This window comes from Mus pahari, chromosome X (assembly GCF_900095145.1).
Source record: "Mus pahari chromosome X, PAHARI_EIJ_v1.1, whole genome shotgun sequence".
Taxonomy (NCBI): Eukaryota; Metazoa; Chordata; class Mammalia; order Rodentia; family Muridae; genus Mus; species Mus pahari.
Window position 1 is genome coordinate 97,141,443 of NC_034613.1, and position 20,749 is coordinate 97,162,191.

Here is a 20,749-nt window from a genome sequence, read left to right on the forward strand (position 1 = left end):
TGTGTGTGTGTGTGTGTGTGTGTGTGTGTGTTTGTGTGTCAAATTTAGGTCATCCGGCTTGCCAGCAATTCGGTACCTCTTACAGGCTGATCCGTCTTGTCGTGGTTCTATTTTCTTGAATAGCATTGAGGCCTTTCTAAAATTTCTTTGTCATTTTCTCCTGGTACTGTATGTAGGTTTTGTAGTGTAGTGTGAGCAACTTCCTGACAGAATTGGTGCTTAGTGACAATTCTAGAATGAATGTAATTGAATTGCCCCAAGGATTGCAGTGGTGACCTGCTCTTGTGACTGACTATATGGTTGTTTATTAAGGTAGTTGAGTTTTAAGTGCGTATCTAGACAAATCCCATAAACACACAGTCATTCACCTAAGAAAACAATTTCTTGTTTGAGTGTGGAGACCATTCTGATGTATGGAGGACTGGAATGTCAACCACAAAAATTGGCCCTTTTCTCTGAAGAACTGCGAACCAATTGACTTTGGCGCCTACAAAGCAGCGGCAGGAGGGCGGGGAAAGGGCAGGGCCAGCGGGCTCCCAGCGTACAGGGGCGGGGCTATGGTGACGCAAGGCAAAGTGAACTGCTTTGTCCCTCTGCGCTCTCCGTCTGAAAACTTGAGCCGAGAGGGTCATAGGTATGGCGGCCTTTAGGGTAAGTGAAAAGAAACTTAGTTTTCTACTCCCAGCTCGCTCTGAGCCCAAAGCACTACAGTAATTATAGAAGGGACGGTCTATCGTAACTCATGGAGGGAGCCCCTCAGCAAGTGGCGACCTGGAGATGAGACTATGACGATCAGAATCTTTAATCTTTGCAGTCTCAACAAAGCTCGCTCGCCTCCTCCTTAATCCCTGCGGTTAATTGTTTACACCGCGGGGGCTTTAGTCCCGCAACCCGCTGAGTGAGTGCTGGGAAGGCCCGGACAACTAGCCTCTGGCGAAGGAAAACAAAACAAAAACGAAACAAAACAAAACTTTGGCATTGTCTGGGTGCGCGGGGCGGGGCTCCCAGACTGGAATGTAAGACTTCCTTCAAAAATGAGCTGTGGGCAAACCAGACAAAAGTAGAGATGTCTCAGAATCTGTGTTGTGAGTGGGATTATACAGAGTGTTATTCCTCGTCGAATAACCAGTTTCTTTGGAGTTTTATGAGAAAAGGTGCCTTTGTGTAGAAACCAGGGTAAAGGAAACAAGTCAGCTGACTCGGGTTTCGACATCAGTTTACAAATACTTAACTCATGTATTTTTTTTTTTTTAAGGTATGCAATGACTCTGTTAGGTTTGAAGGCTATAAGAGTGTTATTAATTCAATCAGCGGACATTGATTTTTTTTAATATTTTCCATTCTTCACTGCATTTCTCTAGTTTGGGACCGCATACTTTCTTTTGAACTAAGGACCACTCTCTTAACTGGACTCCTTCCATTGCTCTGATGGGGTCCATTTTCTCCTGTGCTGCCATAGTACTTATATCAAAATGAGACTCTGCCCCGCTACTTTAAAGCCTTTATAGGCACTCCATTATCAGCTCTCAGGGGTCAGGTTACCCTTCTAGATAACTCTTCACCTAGTCTCTGCACTCCAGCTTCCTCTCCTGTCACCCAAGAATTCTGTACTTAACTTCCTACTTTATCTCTCCATGCCCCATTTACCTGTTCTTTCTGCAATTTTATAAAGTGCCCTTGCCCATTCTTATTTAATTTCTAGCATGCACATCTGACCAACCTTTTGATAATGCAACCCCATCTGTCCTCTACAAAGTTTATCCTGGAGAATCAGTCAAGTTACAAAAAAACCCCAAATAATATTTTTACAATGTTTTAATAGTTTACAATTTTGTATTGGGTAGGGTGTGATATGTAGGCCATAGGTAGGAGATGTTTGCTTCCTTTGGTAAACACAGAATGCCTCTTCCAAGTGTGTGTCCTTGACAACTGTAATGATCCACATGAGATAGTTATTGACAACCATATTGGTAAGTTAATTAAAACTTTTAAGTCCTTTCTTGGTGGCCAAGCCATGAGCAAGGCTGTGGTTCTGAAGTTTCTTGGTTCCCAAGTTCAGAAATACACAGTTCTAAAAGCAAAACCCGGAAAGATACATCAAAGTTAGGTGAAGGTCAGAGTAACCCTGAAACAGTTATTTCTGGTAGAGCATAGTAGTTACTTTAGATATAACTTGCCAATTATTTTGGCTAATACATCTGGCCCATGGTCAAGGCTATGGAAGTCCCACATGTGTTGCCAAGGCATATGTGACCACTGGGGGAATCAGGTAAAGGGCTGAGAATTATTTAAGCAAACATAAAATGGGAGTCAGAACAGGATGGTGTCACCTTAGTCATTTCATTCCCCAATTTTTAAAAGTTATTGCTAAATTTTTGATCTTGACTAAGTGAGAAATACTAGTTCCTGAGTATCACTAGCCCAACTGAGGCAATTTTCTATCTGATGAACTTTAAAAGATAATTTATTATATAAGGCTCTATAGTAAGTCTCATAATAAGGGGTAGTAAAGGACCAGGCAAAACAATGAAAAGTATTGTGAGCCACAGGTTTTAATAGTTTTCTGGTACCAGAAATTACTTCATTCATGTTTTTGATGTAATTTATTTTAAATTTTTATAAAGTTTTTTTTTTCTTTTCTTAAATGATAATGTTTGATTTGTTAGCACCGAAGCAACAAGTCTCCCTTACTGTCACACAATTTCTCCTGGTTTGGAGAACTGTTTCTGTCAGAGACTCTATCTGATCATGGCATGTATCAAAGGAGAACCAAAGGTTCCTGATGTCTACCTGCTTGACAAATTATCTGTTGTAGGCTCTCTTTTTTCTTATTAGAGCCATAGTGTACCCCTGTAGTTCTGGTTGGCATATATTTCCAACTGTGCTCATGGCTCAGGAGACAACTCGAAACAGTGGCTGCTCAAGTGCTATTAGCAAGGTGGGATGCATGGTCTAGGCGATTTCTCCAAATAATTGTTTAGATTTCATAAGGAAACTGACTTTAGGGTTAAAGTGTATTCCAGATTCCCCAATACTAGGCCACCGTTGTCAACCAAGTGTTGTCACGGGTCCCAGGTTAGTTCTCAAAGCACCCCAACCCAGCTTAGAATTTGCTTATTGACCTCTGAAAGGCTTATTACCTTAAGCTGCTGTTTTGTGTATATCCTGGTATCCATTGTACTTTCACCAGCTGTTTGAAGATTAAATATTTTGCGGTATTAATGCCAAGTCCTGGCTCTGAGTTGCTTCTACAGCAGCTCCTGCAAACTAACAGTTGTGCCTAGGAGCACCAACAGCAATCATGCGGGCTATCCATCCAGAGGGTCAGCACCAACCAGAGTCCAATATTGGTTTAAGTCACCGGAGCTCCAGAGTCATTGCGAGTTGCGGCCTTAGCCACTAGCTAAAAGATGTCTCTGTCAGCCTTGGTGGTCTGTGGTGGTTTGGTGCCCCATAGCGCTGGACTATGAACTGTGGTACTCTGTGGTAAGCCCGCTCAGGTGCTTTAGGTGGTGTCAGTGATAGTCAGCTACTGTGCAGTAGAAGGAAATTGGAGGCTTCTCTAGCAGTGACATTTGGCTAAGACATGGATCTTTTGCTCCTTTCCTTTTGCTAAGAAAAAGTCCCTCTGTGGAAACCCCTTGTTAGCTTTCATATCTTGTCTTTCTCACATTATCCTTCAAGCAGGAAGCTAGAAATTTGAATGTAGATTTTTTTTTTGTAGAGAATTCCCTTTCAAGTATAAAACAGTTATCACAGATTAACCAAAGCTGCTCTAGCCACACATGATGCCTCATGTCTTTTATCCCAGCACTCAGGAAGCACTCAGGAAGCAGAGATAGATTGCTGAGTTCAAGGCCTGCCTGGTATACAGAGGCCTATATAGAGGAAAAGGAAAGCTGTCCTTCTATCCCTGCCCCATCTCTGCCATGTACTAGGAAATGCCATCGTCACCTTTATCACCTTCTCCTTTTCTTCTGTGTTCTCTTGCCTTCCAGTTTTTCCTTTTAACCCACTGAAATAAGGGCCATTCAGTGAAGTGTGAGTATAGGTGTGGAGTCATCCAATGGAGTATGGTCTCCAGACCTGGGGTTAGACCACTGAGGAAAACTGACTCACCCCTTCCCTGCAGTCAAACTCTCCATGGCTCCTTCTTAGGGCTGAGGAGGTCCTCTTTGATCCTTGCTGGAAGTTTGACTGACTTGGTCTTAGGTAGGCAAACAGAATTTTTGAATTCATGAGTACTAGGGCATGCATCCAGAAGATGGTTCCTAGTGGTTGGTCGTCTTCTGGTCTTTTCAGCCCCACCTTGCAGTCCTTCCAGGAGTTTATGAGCCATAGGGGACAATGGATATGATGCAGATATCCCTTTTGGAGCTGAACACTTCATAGATATTTGCTTTTCGCATGTGGTAGATCTATTTGTAGTTTTTTGAAGAACATCAGACCAATTTTCAAAGAGACTGAAGTAGTTTATACTCGCACTGGCTCTGTATATGGGTCTTCCCCCTCACATCCATAGCAGTATTTACTGTCACCCTTGGATGACAGAGTCACTTCTTGGATGTCACTCTGACTGGAGTAAAGTGAAATCATGGAGTGGTTTAGATCTGCATTTTCCTGATGGCTAGGGGTGCTTAACAATTAAAGATGCTTTCTGGCTATCTTTATTTCTCTTGAGAACCTTCTGCTCAGTTCCATAGGTCATATTTTAAATAATAAATTAAGTTGGGTTAAGTTGGGCTATTTGTATATTCTGGACTCCCAGAAGTGGTTCAGTCCATAGCTTAGGTGTATATTGGCTCAGTAGGTAAAATACACACATCAAAAGTCACAACAAACACAATAACTCCAGCTTTCCAGGTCTTGTTGGGAAGACACGTGCAGTATAAAAACCAACACAGCATTTCCCCCTCAGGCCAGAACATATTCCCATAGTTTCTCTACAGGCTTTTATTTTTAATTTCAACCCTTTGAAGTTGACTATTTGAAATGCTGATGAACAAGGACCAGATTGTACAAGTACATTTTTGCTGTTTATTGTACTTGGGCTTTTGTTGTTGTTGTTGTTCAGTTATCACAGGGTTTTCCAAGAGATTGAGTTTTATAGGAAAATATAAGTGTGTGTGTGTGTGTGTGTGTGTGTGTGTGTGTGTGTGTGTGTGATTTCCTTTTTCAGTAAAGTATGTGCTTTTCATTTTCTAGTATAATAAATGATACCATGGCTGAAAAACTTTCTTTTTCTTTTTAGTAGATTTAATATTTTATTCTTTTAGAGATGATTCACTTACCCACTATTTCAGGAAGAAAATAAGCACCCTGATATATACAGGTCCTCTGTTAGTGACTCATTGGTGATTACTCTAAAACAGGGCACTCTTGTCTGAGACTTTTATGTTGCTGCCAAGAAATAGCTCCTAGGCTGCATCTCCAAGATGAAGCATTACTACCTTTTTTTTTCCTTGTTAGTTTCAGCTAGAGAAAATAGTAGTGTATCTGTTAAAGTCGGAGATGAATTTAGTGGCACTTGTTATTATCACAGACTTTATTATCCCTGGAAAATAGTCTAACATACATAGGGATATAGTCAAGGTGTGGTCCTGCCCAACACTGACCCATTCATCTGGTCTTCAGTCTTATGTAAGGTGGTCTCAGCAAGTTGTTAGAACTGTGTGGAATCTTTTTCTAGGAAACAAGTTTCCCACCTGACTGAGGCCTCTTTCTTCTCCAAGCATGAGATTTCCTGGGGGGAATGACCATTTCTTTGGGGTCTGTTGTTTGAATAGTTTTATATTCAAGTTGAGAGGTACCCCTTTAGAATATCTTAATTTCTTCTAGAGTGGTTACAACAGTCGTTTTTCACTACTGTTCTTTTGGCCTACAGAAAATGTGATCTATTTAAACAACAATTAAGCAGTTATACTATAAGTATACTTTCCCTAGTAAACTCACTAATGAAAATATTATTGGTGATTGTAGCTAAAAGTATATTGACCTGAATAGAAAATAGTGTCTACTAAAGTATGTATTTGATACAGTATAATTAATTTTAACAAGAGCTTTTTCATGTTATATACAAAGGTGAATTCTCTCTTTAGTAAATAGTCATTGTCTATTGGCACTAGCAGGTACTCCAAAAGCACCATTGTTAATATACTTACTAAACTCTATCCTGCTCTGATAGACTAGCTCATATTCCACTGGCTCACTGAAAAACATCTCTTATTTGTGTGAAGCAATAATCTGGTACTTACAAATATGTAATATCATTCTTTTTAAATGCATCCAATCTATTTTCTGTTGAGTAGTCATAGGATTTGGGATGTCATTCTAGTAGGGAAGATGAAGGTTGTCTGTGCCCTGGGAGAAGGGTATGCTTTACATCTTTGAGGCCTGGAAAGATTCATATAGCTAGAGTCAAAGGGTATATGGGCAGAGATGAATAAAGAAAGTGGTAATTTAGAAAGACTGATTTAGCAATCTTATACCACTTATTTAATTGCTTTGAAATTTTTTAACATATTAACCCTAAACTGAAAACAACTTGAAAGTCATCGCTTTGAGCATTTCTGTCTATTCAGACTAATAGAATGCTTTCAGTGTTCATTTGCTAAATCTCTTTGAGCGGTGCAGAGCTTTTTTCCTGCATATAATACACATATGTTTATATATATGTGCAAAATATGGCCTTCAGGAATTTAAAATAAAATTGCTGGTTTTGACAGTATATATAGTATTTGACCTTGATAATAATAAACTGAATAAAGTTGAGTTATGCCAATCTTGTGCCATTTCTGAAGGATTCCAAGTATATCAAATATGTATGTTTTTTTTCATTTTTGTACTTCTTGGATTTTTATTTATCTAAGATAAATTTTCAAGTGCCACTCAGTAATTACTGTACCACCATTTGCAGTCATAAAAATGTTTAGAAATTCTAAAATAATTTAGTACTTTTATGTAATATTTTAATTAAAATATTCAGTGTTTAAAATATGTTATTATTCTGGTCCTATTATTGAATTATGCAGCCACATTAAGCTGGGCTGTTTGTTCTGGTTATCTTATGATTGGCCTTAAGTGCTAGAGCTTTAATTTTTATGTAAATTACATCTCACATGTACCATGTAATTCCCATCCATCTTAGACTAGGGAGTTAAATCCATTCTTCATCACTCACTCTCTTCTGTTTTTCAGTATTGGTAATTGAACTATGTTGTGGCTGTTAGAATATTTATTTAAATGAGGTAGATCCGAATGGATAATTGAGCTCAGAGAGAACCTTAGAAATTGCTATCTTGAAAAGTGTTTTGATGTTGTTTGCATTTTCCCCCGTAAATGTGAAATGAATGTATACAACTTGTTGGCTTTATGGTCTGGCTGAGTGATGAGTTTAGTGAATAAAAGACAGCCTTTTCTGGGTTAGTACCCATGGGGGGGGCGGGTTTCCCTTTCTTTGAGAAGAAGAGGAAGGGGTAAAGGAAGAGAGGAGGGTTGTGATGGTGGGATTGGGAGGAGAGAAAGGAGGGAGGCTATGATTGTGATGTAAAGTGAGTAAATAAAGAAATTAATGAAAAAAGGCAGCCTTTTCAGCAGTGATTTTTCAGTCCTTAAAGGATCTCACAGAGTGCTTATATTTATTTACTTATCTCATCCTTTCAGAATAGTATGTATACTTTCTGCATTATTGATATACTTTATTATGCATAGTTGGCATTCAAAAATGTTAATTATCTACTACTTTTCCCTCACAATGTATTTTATTAAACCACAGTTACTATTTTGTCAGCGTGTTCATCCTAAGATGTGCCACACATCACTACTTGCTGTTAATGCCCTCTAATATTTAGATCTCAAGAAAATACCAGCTTCTGCGCATCTTCTAAATGGCATTTAAATGTAGGTAACAAAGCAGAGAGATGAAAGAATAGAAGCTCGTTTGTGCTCTCTCTCTCTCTCTCTCTCTCTCTCTCTCTCTCTCTCTCTCTCTCTCTCATAGTGGAAAACAAAAAGGATTTATTTATTATGGTCATATCAAGAAGAGGGACAAATAAATCTAGGAGAACCCTGTATGTTCATCCTCAGAAACCCCAAGGTCTATGTTGGGGGCCTGAAGTGAGATTAAAGTTTAAATAGAAGGCCAAGGATTTCTGCATCTAAGCAATTCCAGAGAATGTGTGGTCCTGTCCACCATTGACCTATCCTTGCCTGGGCTTCAGTCTCATCACTTAAAGAAGTCCAACAAAGTTTGGACAAAGACAAAGTTTTGTCTTTTCCAAGACACAAGTTCTCCCTCTTACTGGGACTTCTTTCTAGCTTGAGATTCTTGGGGAAATTCCTATTTCTTTGGGGTCCATTGCTTCAGTTTTCTGAAAGTCAGATTGAGAAGCACAAGTATCTCATAGTGGAGCATGTGTTCTTATTACATGTTGGAGCATCTTTTGAGTATATGCCCAGGAGTGGTATAGCTGGATCCTCCAGTAGTACTACGTTTGATTTTCTGATGAACCCCCCAAACTGATTTCCAGAGTGGTTGTACAGTTTGCAATCCCACCAGCAATGGAGGAGTGTTCCTCTTCCTCCATATCCTTGCCAGCATCTGCTGTCACCTGAGTTTTTGATCCTAGCCATTCTGACTGGTGTGAGGTGGAATCTCAGGGTTGTTCTGATTTGCATTTCCCTGATTAAGGATGTTTTAGGTGCTTCTCAGCCATTTGATATTCCTCAGTTGAGAATTCTTTGTTTAGCTCTGCTCTGTACGCCATTTTAAAAGGGTTATTTGGTTTTCTGGAGTCTAACTTCTTGAGTTCTTTGTTCTCAACAATAAAAGAACCTCTGATGGAATCACCATGCCTGACCTCAAGCTGTACTACAGAGCATTTGTGATTAAAAACTACATGGCATGGGTACAGTAACAGATAGGTAGATCAATGGAATAGAATTAAAGACCCAGAAATGAATCCACACATCTATGGTTACTTGATCTTTGACAAAGGAGCTAAAACCATCCAGTGGAAAAAAGACAGTATTTTCAACAAATGGTGCTGGCTCAACTGGCAGTTCGCATATAGAAGAATCTGAATCAATCCATTCTTATCTCCTTGTATAAAGCTCAAATCCATGTGGATCAAGGACTTCTACATAAAACCAGAGACACTGAAACTTATAGAGGAGAAAGTGGAGAAAAGCCTCAAAGATATGGGCACAGGGGAACAATTCCTGAATAGAACACCAATGGCTTGTGCTGTAAGATCAAGAATTGACAAATGGGACCTCATAAAATTGCAAAGCTTCTGCAAGGCATAGGACACTGTCAATAAGACAAATAGGCCACCAACAGATTGGGAAAGAATCTTTACCAATCCCAAATCTGATAGGGGGCTAATATCCAATATATACAAAGAACTCAAGAAATTGTCTCTTAATCTTATCCAGTATAATGTCTGGCTTTTGGCCATGGAAAAGCTGTGCATCTTCTGGCCTGCAAGGCCCATTGCTCAGAATGTCTCTGGCTGGCTGAAGCCTGTTACTATCTCTCTTTCCTTACTTGGCTGTTTAGAATGCACTGTGCTGAGCAATAGCACTTGTTGGTTATTTTGCATGTATGAACCTTACATGCTTTTAGCTTTGTATATTTATGTAATATTCAGTTTAGATGTACAGTATATGTGCTTCTAGTGACAGATAACATTAGGCATCAATTTTGGTAGAGTCAAATTAAATTAGTTGCTTACAAATTAGTCATTTTAAAAGACACAAATTGATCCTGAAATGAACTTTGACTTTCTTAAGACTCTTTTCTAAGTAGTCACAAGTCTGAAACACAAACAGCAGAAAACATAACACAATTTTAACAAAACATAAAATCTTGCCTTATGTTCATCACAAAGAGCAAAACAATCTGTTTAACAACTTTTTGTTGATTTAGACACAAGAATTAGATTCTAATTCTATATTGGTACCCTCATATTAAGGCATTAACAAATTTGAAATATATGAATCTTATTAGTTCTCAAACTGTGGATTTGATTTTATAATTGCAGTGAGATATCAATTTTTATTTTGTATTTTTTAAGCTTTGGTATAAATTTGTATTAAAGAGAGACTAGATTTCAAAAATAAATATAAATATCCAACATTATCAAAGTTTTAAATTGTCAGGAATTAAAAAAATATATGTATTTGTATATACTATGTGGGGGGGGGTTGTCTGTGGAGACTAGAAAGCAGCATCAGATTCCTTAGAGCCAGAAGTATAGGCCATTTTGAGCTGCCTGATGTGGGTGCCTGATGTGTGTGTTGTGGACTTAACTCTAGTCCCCTAAAAGAAGAGCAGGGCTTCACGTTAAACCACTGTGCCATTGCTCCAGCCCAAACATGGTTTTCTGCTGCACCAAGTGGAGGTAAAAAGCAGTTAGTGCTGGCTGAAGTAAAAGACAAGAAAATGTCCCTGGGGTAAAATGACTCTAGCAACTGCTGGGCATTTCCATCTTTCCTCTCCACTTAAGATCAATGCACTGTGGGTGGCAGATACCCCCACAACATGTCATAGTTAAACTTGAGTTTTTGTTTTGTTATTGAACTTGGGGAGTCATATCCCGTGTTCTGGTTCAGCTCTATGTCCTCAATAAGCTAGAAGAGTCACTTTCATGGTTGAAAGCAGAAACAGGTTTATACAATGTGGCCACATTGGGAAGAGGGACAAAGAGATCCGGTGAACTCACTGAAGTTCATATCCCAGAATTTGAGTTCTTGATAAGCTACTGAATCAATGAGTTATAAAACTGACTATTTCTGTAGTTCCAGGTATAATCTAGAGTAAGTTTTGGTTGTTATTGTTAAGTCAGTTTAACTCCAAATTCCAGACCTTTTACCAGCATCACTTTAAATGATACTAACTATATTGGATTATCATGAATATTTATAAACTCAGTGTATGCAAACTTCCTATAACATGCTAAGTGTTCCTCAAACACAGAACATAGTGTCTTCAGAGGACCTTTATGTCGTAGTAAGGCATGGCACGATACCATACTTCTACAAGAGAGCAAAGCCATTCCATATCCCATTTTAACTCACTGCAGTGTTTTATTTTAATTTTCTCACTGTTGTGTGCCTCCACAACTATCATTTGCTCTGTATCTGTTCTCCTATTTCTTGTTATTTCATTCACTTCTTGATTAATACATTATTTAATGTAGTTTTTTTTTTAAATAAAGATTGCCACTGGAATACCCTTGCCTGAGCCCTTTGACCCTTCCAGTTAGTTATTGGATGTTCAGAGAAAGTTTTTTGTCCAACATATTTTAAATTATGTAATCCTGTTTCCTTTCTTCTTCTCCTGGTTTTAGCATTTCTCTAATGCATAAAAGTTCTAGATAGCGGCTATCTTCCAAATATGTTACTTCTACACATGTGTTCTGTGTTGCTGCTTGCTGCTACTGTTAATGCTTTGGTTAAATGTTATTTATAAAGAAGACATTTTCCAAGGTGTCTGAACAGGAAAATGAATATCCTTTGTAATCATCCTATTTGATTTTTTTCTAAAAATCCAACAAATGTATTGTTTTATATCAGTAAAGGAAAATATTTTTTCTTGAAGAATCACGTTTTCTCCTTCCTTATTTTAGATGATTGTAATTGATTATGTGTCCCTGTAACATTGTTAGGCCAGAAACACAAAATTGGTATTCATATGTCTTCTAAAATTACTTTAGGACATACTAGGTAGTAATGAATAATTACCATAGAAAACAACATTTGTTGTTAAATGTCAAAAGTCTGGATAAAAAGGACAGAATTGCTTTGTATTTTAGATATTGGTTCTTACATTTATATAAAATAAATTAATGATTTGCTTTCATTAATTTATACTAAAACATGTTCTCAATACAAGCCCAGGGATAAATTGTCAATAAAGCCTCTAAGATTTATTTGCTTCAATGTAAGATGAAAATGATGAGGTTCAAAGTAGCATGCAAAACCAAATCTAATTAAAGGGCTATGGAAAGCTGCACTGTGAGCCCTTATCTAGCAGTTCTGTGGTCTGCTGCTTGAGTTATCTGGTAAAAGACCTTGTAGAGCAAGTCTGTTGCCCTGAGTGTCATCCCAGAACCCACGTAGGTGGAAGGAGAGAACAGATTGCAGACATGTCCCCTGGCCACAGTGTGCACACTGTGGCACCTGCACCACTCTCCTCTCCCTTTCTCACGTTAAAATAAGAACAAAGAGTGATCTGTGCCCAGAAGAGTATTTTGTGTGGCAATGATGCAGAGTTTAGTCAGCAGAATCCTGAAGGAAAGCACTAAAGGAGACACAAAGCTGGGAAAATAATGGATGGTCTGTCTCCTCCAAGATGGGTACTGAGGGAGGAGGAGACAGTTTGTTTTTCTGTTCATAGCCCAGAACAGCATCCAAGTGTTGTTTAAAACTGACAAAACGTAAAGAAAATCCATGTTTGCTTTTGTTGTGATCACCATTTTCTGAAATACATATCATCTTTCAGGAAAGCTCCTTCCATATAAGGATAAACTATCTCATCTTTAATATTTGCCTTTATCCTTTTTAGAAGAATAACACCATTGTATTTCCTTACCGTGACTATGACTAGCTCTGTTGGCTCTTTCAATGTGTGTTTGTGTATGTGTACTTTCTCTCTCTCTCTCTCTCTCTCTCTCTCTCTCTCTCTCTCTCTCTCTCATATATATATATATATATATATATATATATATATATATATATGCTATGAGTAGTAGCTGTTGCTACTTCTAGATCTGAACACTTCAAAATGTGTGAGTTGCTGATCAAATCATGATGAGTATTTTTACTGTATATATATATGTATATATATATACATACATACATATACATATATAGTATACATATACAATATATGTATTATGTATACATATATATGTACACACATGTTCTGAATGGATAAATATAGAGTTAAAATTGATATGAGAATAGTTTAATTTCTTTTTGAAAGAATCACAAGTTATTAAATGTTGCAGCTCTAAAGCTACACTGTTTAATAAAATTGTTTTCAATAACAGAAACTATCTAAAGCTATGGTGCCCAGTAGAATAACACCAGAGACATACTTTAATCTACTGTCCTTTTAAAATGATACTTAGTGGGATGGAGGAGCTGGCTTTTAAAGTAATTTTAATTTTAACTGATTATAATATAAATAGCACATGTGACCAGGGCCCTAAGTATCTGCTCTAGAGACTTCTTTTTACATGTGAGATGTGAATACCAAGGTTTCTCATACTTGCTTAGACACAGTTTTGGAACTAAAATAGTTATGCTATGAGTAGTAGCTGTTGCTACTTCTAGATCTGAACGCTTCAAAACGTGTGAGTTGCTGATCAAATCAAGATGAGTATTTTTACTGTATCTATCCAGTTTAGTAATTCTTTGTATTGCTTCTTTTCTTGCCATACATACTCTACCGTCCTTATCAAAACAGAACATCGAAGGTCCAGCAAGGTGGCTCAGTGACTCCAAGCACTTGCCTTATATACCTGCAGGTCTAAGTTCAATCCCCAGATTCACGTGGTACGAGCGAACTGTCTGTCTTCCACAAGTTAATCCTCTGACCTTCACATATGTGCTTGTTATGTAACCATTCCCACAACTCACACAAAATAAACATGTGTAATTTAAAAAGACAATAGGACTTCAGAATGAAGTTTTCTAGTTAAATTGGGAGAATAGTTCTTAATTGGTGTGTGTATTTAATATTAGTATTCTTTTTATATAAGGGTATTTTGCTTGTGTGCATGTATGTCCACTACTTGTGTGTCGGGTGCCCACACAGGCCAATAGAAAATATGGAAGTAGAATTACAGGTGGTTGTGAGCTGCTGTGTCAGTGCTGGGAATTGAACCTGGGTTCTTAGGAAGAGCAGCCAATGCTTTTAACCCCTGAGCCATCTCTCTAGCCCTTAATTGAAATTTTAAGTTAGCATACAAGTATTAAGCATTACAGTGCCTTTTAAAATAAAGTGTGTTATAGTTGGTTCCTCTCCCGTTTTTCCATTTGCCTTTCTTTGCCTGCTGTTCCTGTGTATTTTCGTCTGAGTCTTTTTGTGTCTCTCCATCTCTGCTCCCAGGGCACCTCTTTTAATAGTAACCTTTAGTCCTAAATTATTAAAATTACCCTGTAGCTTCCGTATTCACAATGTTTGAGTAAAATTTATGATATAATTAGTACAACATCACTAAATGTAATTACATTCTGGTGACTTCTATTTCTTTTTTTTTTTTTTGTGGAAAAGGGCGACAGTAGCTTATTTGCTGCAAAATTATATACTTGAAAATTATCACTGTCATTTGCTATCATGTTTTGTCATAATTAGAAGAAACTCTGGATGTTTTGTAGTGCAACCTTCTTTCAAAAGTGGGGAATCTGAGACACAAAAGGTCTCATGGTAAATTAGTAGCTGAACTGAGGCTAGAACACAATCTTTCTATTTCACAGCAGTATGTTCCTTCAGTGATACCAGTTTTACCTTTGCCTTTTAGACCTTCACAAGTGAACCAGCCCCAGGGCACTGTAAAGTACAAAATTCTATTAAGCTGCTAATGGCTGTCCTGTATTTTGATGACTAATCTCAACTTGTCACAGCTCATTAGGTACTGGAAATAGACTCACTAAGTTCCTGAGCCAAATATTTAAAAGCATTTTATACCTGCAATATTGCAAGCACAATTGAATTTTACAAATCTCAATTTGAAGGTCCAGCTGGCTGTTTGCATGAGGCACTTGTTGCATAAGTGTATCCTAGGGCACCAGCAGTTAGTGCAGCATGCTACCTCACGGGTCTAAAATATGATTTCTCTTTCTTTGCACAAGGAGGGGAAGGCACAATCACTTTTCTGAATTGTATTAATCAAAAGGCTAAATATTGCGGTTGTAATTCTGTGAGGACAGATTATAATGCAAGCTAGCTTCAGTTTTCTCCAATAGTGAAACTATTCTAACCTGCCCACAGCATTTGTTGCTGCTATTAGATCTGACATTTTAAAATGTCATGGTGGATTTCATGAGCAAAATTCTTCAGAAGTGAAAGATACACTTGATTTTAGCCAAAAGGCTGAGAAGCATTCAAAAGTAGATAATAAACAATTAACTCACAGGTTTCCTACTTGTGCCCACATCTTTTCTACTTGAATTTTCATAGCTATCTAGCTAAAGCTGTCATCACTCCTTAAGGAATTATTAGTCTACTTGGAAAGTAAATGGTCATAGCAGTGACACATGAAATAAAAAGCTCAGGTTAAGAGTTAGGGAGAAAGGAGACTGCCTGTATAGGTTGGAAATAGATTACAGATTATATGAAAGGTTAAAAAAATGGTTTTTAAGCAGTGTGTTAGGAAAGAGGAAGCCAATTTATTTTCTTGAAGTAGGATAGTGATTTGATTGACAATAAAATTATCTTGACTTGACAAAGGCAATTGCACTTGGCTGGAGTTAGATGAGACCATAGAGTCATGGCGATGGGCTAGGAGACTAAGGATGACAGCAATGATGATGATGATGATGATAACAGATAATATATACTGAACCTAAGGATGACAGCAATGATGATGATAACAGATAATATATACTGAACCTTTTCTCTGTGTTAGTTCCTTTATGATAGGTGACATTAGGCATGTGGACATTGACACAGGGGTTCACTTTCCCAGAGCCACATTATGAATAAAGAGTAGAGCCATAATTTACATTCAAATTTGACTCTAAAATCTGTCGTCTGTGTGCTACTTTACCAAGTAGATGATAAGAGCCTGGTCTAGATTGGTGATTCCTATGTCATTTGTGTATACCTGTCTTCTAATACTCATTGGCATAAGCTGTTGTATTAAATACCATCTCTCCTATTATTAAACTGAGACTGAGATTGCAGATCACACTTTTAACTCCAGTATACCTGCAGTGTCTACTTGATAGTGTTTGCCTCTTCCTCATCCTTCCTCTTTTTCTGCTTCCTCCCCCTCCATGTATGTTGATTAGCTTTATCCAAGATCTAGTTACAGTGCTGTTGGCCATGAGGGCAGTGTTAATGAGTCGATAAAATATATTAATAAAGTGCCTTGAGTTAGAAATGAATGTGAAACAAGGTTATATATTGATGAGAATAATACCACTGAATCATGGGAAGATAACCCTGGAATTTCCCTAGAAGCAATTGCTTCTAGCTACTTTATAAAACAGAGCAATCACAAATAACAAGAATCAATTATTTTCATTATAAAAATTCTGGCAAGGGATGAGTTGTACCAGAATGCGAGAGTTAAGTGCTGTTTATCTTTGCTATTTATAATCTTTATGTTACAGAATGCTCTTCCTAAGGCCTGTTATCTTCTGGGAAAAACTGGTTTTAATTCTCATTAGCTTTTTAAAAATAATTTATAATTTGCCCCTGACAAATTGTTATTTTTTGCAGATACAAATAGTTTTAACTCAAGTTCTTTCACTCTTGTGAATGCCAGAGCACCTCTTCTTAATTTTAATGCTATTTGATTAATGACAGCCTTCCCTTATAAAATTTTATAGTATACTTAAATTCCTCTGGTACTTAAAATCTAGTCTTTTTTTAAATTAGGAGTTTAAGTGTTTGTTATAGTAGTATTTCTGTTAAGGGTCAGATAATAATTTTGCTTTGTGGAAAATGTAAGGTCTCTGGTCACAGATGCTTCTTCACTCTTCCCTTTACAAACCTTACAGTATGCTTTACAGTGATTTTTAGCTAAACTCAGGCCAGAATTGGCCCAGTGTTGGAGTTTGCCAACCCTTGGTCTATGCTGCAATGTGCTATGCCATCAGCCACTCCTTTTTATAGAGTAACAGCTATTTCACTGTTTTAACTTGCCGTCGAAAAGGATAAAGTATGCTGATCTATTTTTTGTCTTAGATCATAATTATCTATTCATGTGAATTTATTTTAAAGCCTAGATGTTATTATTGCATTGCATGAATTAATGCAACTACTATAAGACTATTAGGTTGTAGAAAAGTGTTCATGTAGTGTAATGCTTCAAACCTTTTTCTATATATCTAGGGATTATTATCTTAGGGAAAAATGTGCATCTAGGTAGGTATTTAAAAATAGTTTTTAAATAGTATAAGACTTGACCTATTTCAAATAATCATCTTAGGACTTTACTAACAAAAATCAATAGGTTCATAGGTAAGCATGCTTTATGGCATCAACTTTAATAAAGCTGTATCTTTGTGATGTAATTTTTAATGATCTTGTTGATCATGAAGTACATTCTACATCTAGGAACAACAGCAGAATTAGCAAGAGACATGAGTCTGAAGGTTCTCGGTATGGAGCCAGACCTGACCTAGAATTTGTCTTCCTGCCTTGGCTTCCCTAGTACTGGGAATATAACTGTTGGCTACTTAGAAGTCATGGCATTAAACATTGTGTGTGTGTAGGCTAGAGGTTGATAACAAGTATCTTCCATGTTTAATTCCCTGAGGTAGGATCTCTAACTGAACTCAGAGGTCCAGAGCTTACTATTTTGGCTAGTCTATTTAGGTAGCTTGTCTCAGGGACTCCTGCCTTTATGCCGTGAGTGCTGCGATTACATGCTGGCTCTTAGGCTCTTGAAGCTACTTTATGGGTGTGATAGGAGTCTTCCTATTTGTATGTAAACTGCTTTATCCACTGAGCCATTTCCTAGCCAGCTATTAAGCTTTTTACTAAAAATATTTTATTTACAAAACATATGCTAAAAAGAAAGAAATCGATGAATTACACTTGTTAATTTTCTTTCATATTAACTAATATTCTTTTCATTTTCTTCAAAAATTATTTTTAATATGTTAAATTATATATTACTTGCTGCTGTGCTTTGAGTAAAATGTAGTTTCACAGCCTCCCTGAAGTAAGTGATATTTTGTTCTTCATTTAATAATTTAATTAAGTACAATTTAAATTGTGTCTATGCAGGGGTAGGGTGGGATGGAGTGTGTGTGCCAGTGTATATCTTCAAGGAGGCCCGAGGCCATAGAGCTGAAGTACAGGAAGTTGTGAGCTTAGTGTTCTGGGTGTTGGGAAGTGAACTCAGATCTTCTGTAAGAGCAGAATGTACTGCTGACTGCTGAGCTGTCTTTCTCAACCCAATATTTCTTTTAAGTTTTTAATTAGATAGCATGACATTCTCAGACAGCATGTGTTGTAGTAGATTTTTCTGCTCCTTTCATTTCTTCCACTCCCCTGCCCTGACTTCCAGTCCTTCCCTGTATTCAGTTTCTTTTCCTGAGTCATATATGTGCCATTGCCCACCCTTGGCCTTCCCTGGTGTCTGTTTTGACCTTTCTTGTTTTCTTTCTAGTTTTGTAGGCTTTGCTCACATTTATAGTCATATGAAATTTACAAGAAAGTACAAGGTTCTGGAAAGCATAATATTAACAAGGTAGCCCCAAATCTTCCATGTTTTTAGGTTATATTTTCTTTCTTTTGCATGTGTCACTGTGTTCATGTAGAAGTCAGAGGATAACCTGTAGAAAGTGGTTCTTTCCTTTTACTGTCTGGGTCCTGGGGATTGGTGGCAGGCTTGCTTACTAGATGAGCCATCTCACTTGCTCTTTTCTTTTCGATTGTATGTGTGCTTGTGTGATATGTGTGTATTAATGCAGGCATTTGTGTGCATGGCATGCATGTGTCATGGTGTAATTGTGGAGGTCAGAGGATGACAACTAGTGGGAGTTGGTATTCTCCTTTGCCTTTTCCAGGCAGGGTTTCTCTTGTTTCTGTGGCATGGCATGCTCTGAGTTAACTGGCCTAAGAGCTTCTAGCAAATGTACCTGTCTCCACCTTCCATTTCCCCACAGGCTGGGTTTCTGGTGTGCACTGCTGCATTCGGCTGTTTATTGTATGAGTAACAGGAATTGAATTCAGGTCATCAGTCAGACTTGCACATGCTTTTAGCTGCTGAACCATCTCACTACCCTCTCAGGTGTGTGTGTGTGTGTGTGTGTGTGTGTGTGTGTGTGTGTGTGTGTGAGAGAGAGAGAGAGAGAGAGAGAGAGAGTTCTATGTTGCCCATGCTGGCCTCGAACTTGTTATATAACCAAGGATTACCTTGATCTCTGGATTTTTCTTCTCTAACTTCTGAGTGCTAGTATTACAAGCATGTGCTACCTACTGCATTAAGTTTATGTAGTATGGAAATAGACTCCAGGGAACATACAAGCCAAGTGTTGTGCACACTTTTAGAAGACTGTAATAAAGATAAGATTTCATATATATTTATATATATATATATATATATATATATATATATATATTCAGACTTTATATATATAAAATCAGACTTTGAAGAAGACCACGGGGTCTTTACACTGCACATAGTTGGAGAAACACAAGGGCTTTATGTAAATGTAAAAATTTGAAATAGTTGAATATTTAATATATTTCCCAAGATCCTCACAATACTTATCAGGGATTGGAAACAGAATCTTTTCACTTACAGTGGTCTTTTTGATGTGTCTTTTTCAGATGGGAAAGTTGACAACCATATCTTCAGGTCTGATATATGCATCTATAAATGTGCATCTAGCCAAAGAAGAGGAACCCAAAAAGCAGCTAGTGAGACCAGACCAGGTAATTGGCCTACAAAAGTTTCTGAATTTTGCATGATATAAATTTAATGGAAAAGCTATGTAGGTATTTTTGCTTCATCTATCATAAATATCTTTGAAGTCACTTACATATTTGATAAGTTTAAAGAAATAGTTATGAAGTATCTAAATTACACAATATGTAGTAGAAATACAGAATTTTTACTTCAAATTGGTGATTTTTAATGAGAAATCATTAACAGTGGGGCCTTAGAAAATGAGAAGCACATGGAAAAATTGCTTTTAAGTGTTGGAACACCTTTTTCTCTAGGCTCCTCTTAATTGGATGCTACTGGTTATGTGCATTAGGTGGGGGAAGCTCTTGCACGGGCACACTCTTGTCTTTTCCATGATTTATGCTGCTTTGAGCTTTAATTGGACAAGAGTCTGCTGTCTGCCAGATCTGCTTTCATTTTACTAGTTGTCCTTATTCCCATTACAGGGGCCCCGCTGTCCATATTTACCTTTGCAATCTGTGTGCCTGACAGGTTTTTACTTGACCCACAATAAATACTCAGCTTGTACTCTCCGTGGTCGCTCATTTTATAGTTAGGTAGTATCTCCCAGTTACATATGAGAAGCAACCGTAGCATTGCGGATTTGTACGTTCAAGATCTGAGTATTAGTTACTCTGCTAGAGGGATGCAGGTTAGTGTATGAAGTAAAACACTGGGGCTTCACAGTTCTTGACCTCTATAGCAGGGCATGACTGAGAGGTGGTGGCTCCAGAGATGGATTCACCTGCCAAGCTTAGGCCCAGAGTTATCAAACCCCATTATCATTCCTGTTGATGAGATCTGTTCCCAGCAGCTGAAGGTTTGTTTTTCCCTCTCTTTGTGAACTTTACAGCCTGAGCTGGGTCTCCTCTCACCTTCACTGCTCTGATTACTAGTATCTGGTCATAACACCTTCTCTCTACAACTGCTTCCAAGGGCAGTCTCTCATCCCAGGACTGTGGCAGATGAAATCTAAGCTCCCTGGCTTATGGTTGTTCCCTTTTCTCAGGCCCTAATGTAGCTCAGTTTTAAACAATGAATTCTTTTTTTTTATGTTTTTTATTAGATATTTTCTTTATTTACATTTCAAATGCTATCCCGAAAGTTCC

At 37.7% G+C, this 20,749-nt stretch overlaps 1 protein-coding gene across 1 annotated transcript in view; it reads left to right on the forward strand.

The window, feature by feature from the left end:
- Positions 1–579: 579 nt before the first annotated feature.
- Apool (apolipoprotein O like) overlaps positions 580–20,749 on the forward strand; it is a 59,374-nt gene continuing 39,204 nt past the window's right edge. The window contains exons 1-2 of the mRNA XM_021188479.2: positions 580–651; positions 19,523–19,627. Of these exons, the coding sequence (XP_021044138.1) occupies positions 637–651; positions 19,523–19,627 (120 nt within the window). The 5' untranslated portion in view covers positions 580–636. The remainder of the gene's footprint in view (positions 652–19,522; positions 19,628–20,749) is intronic.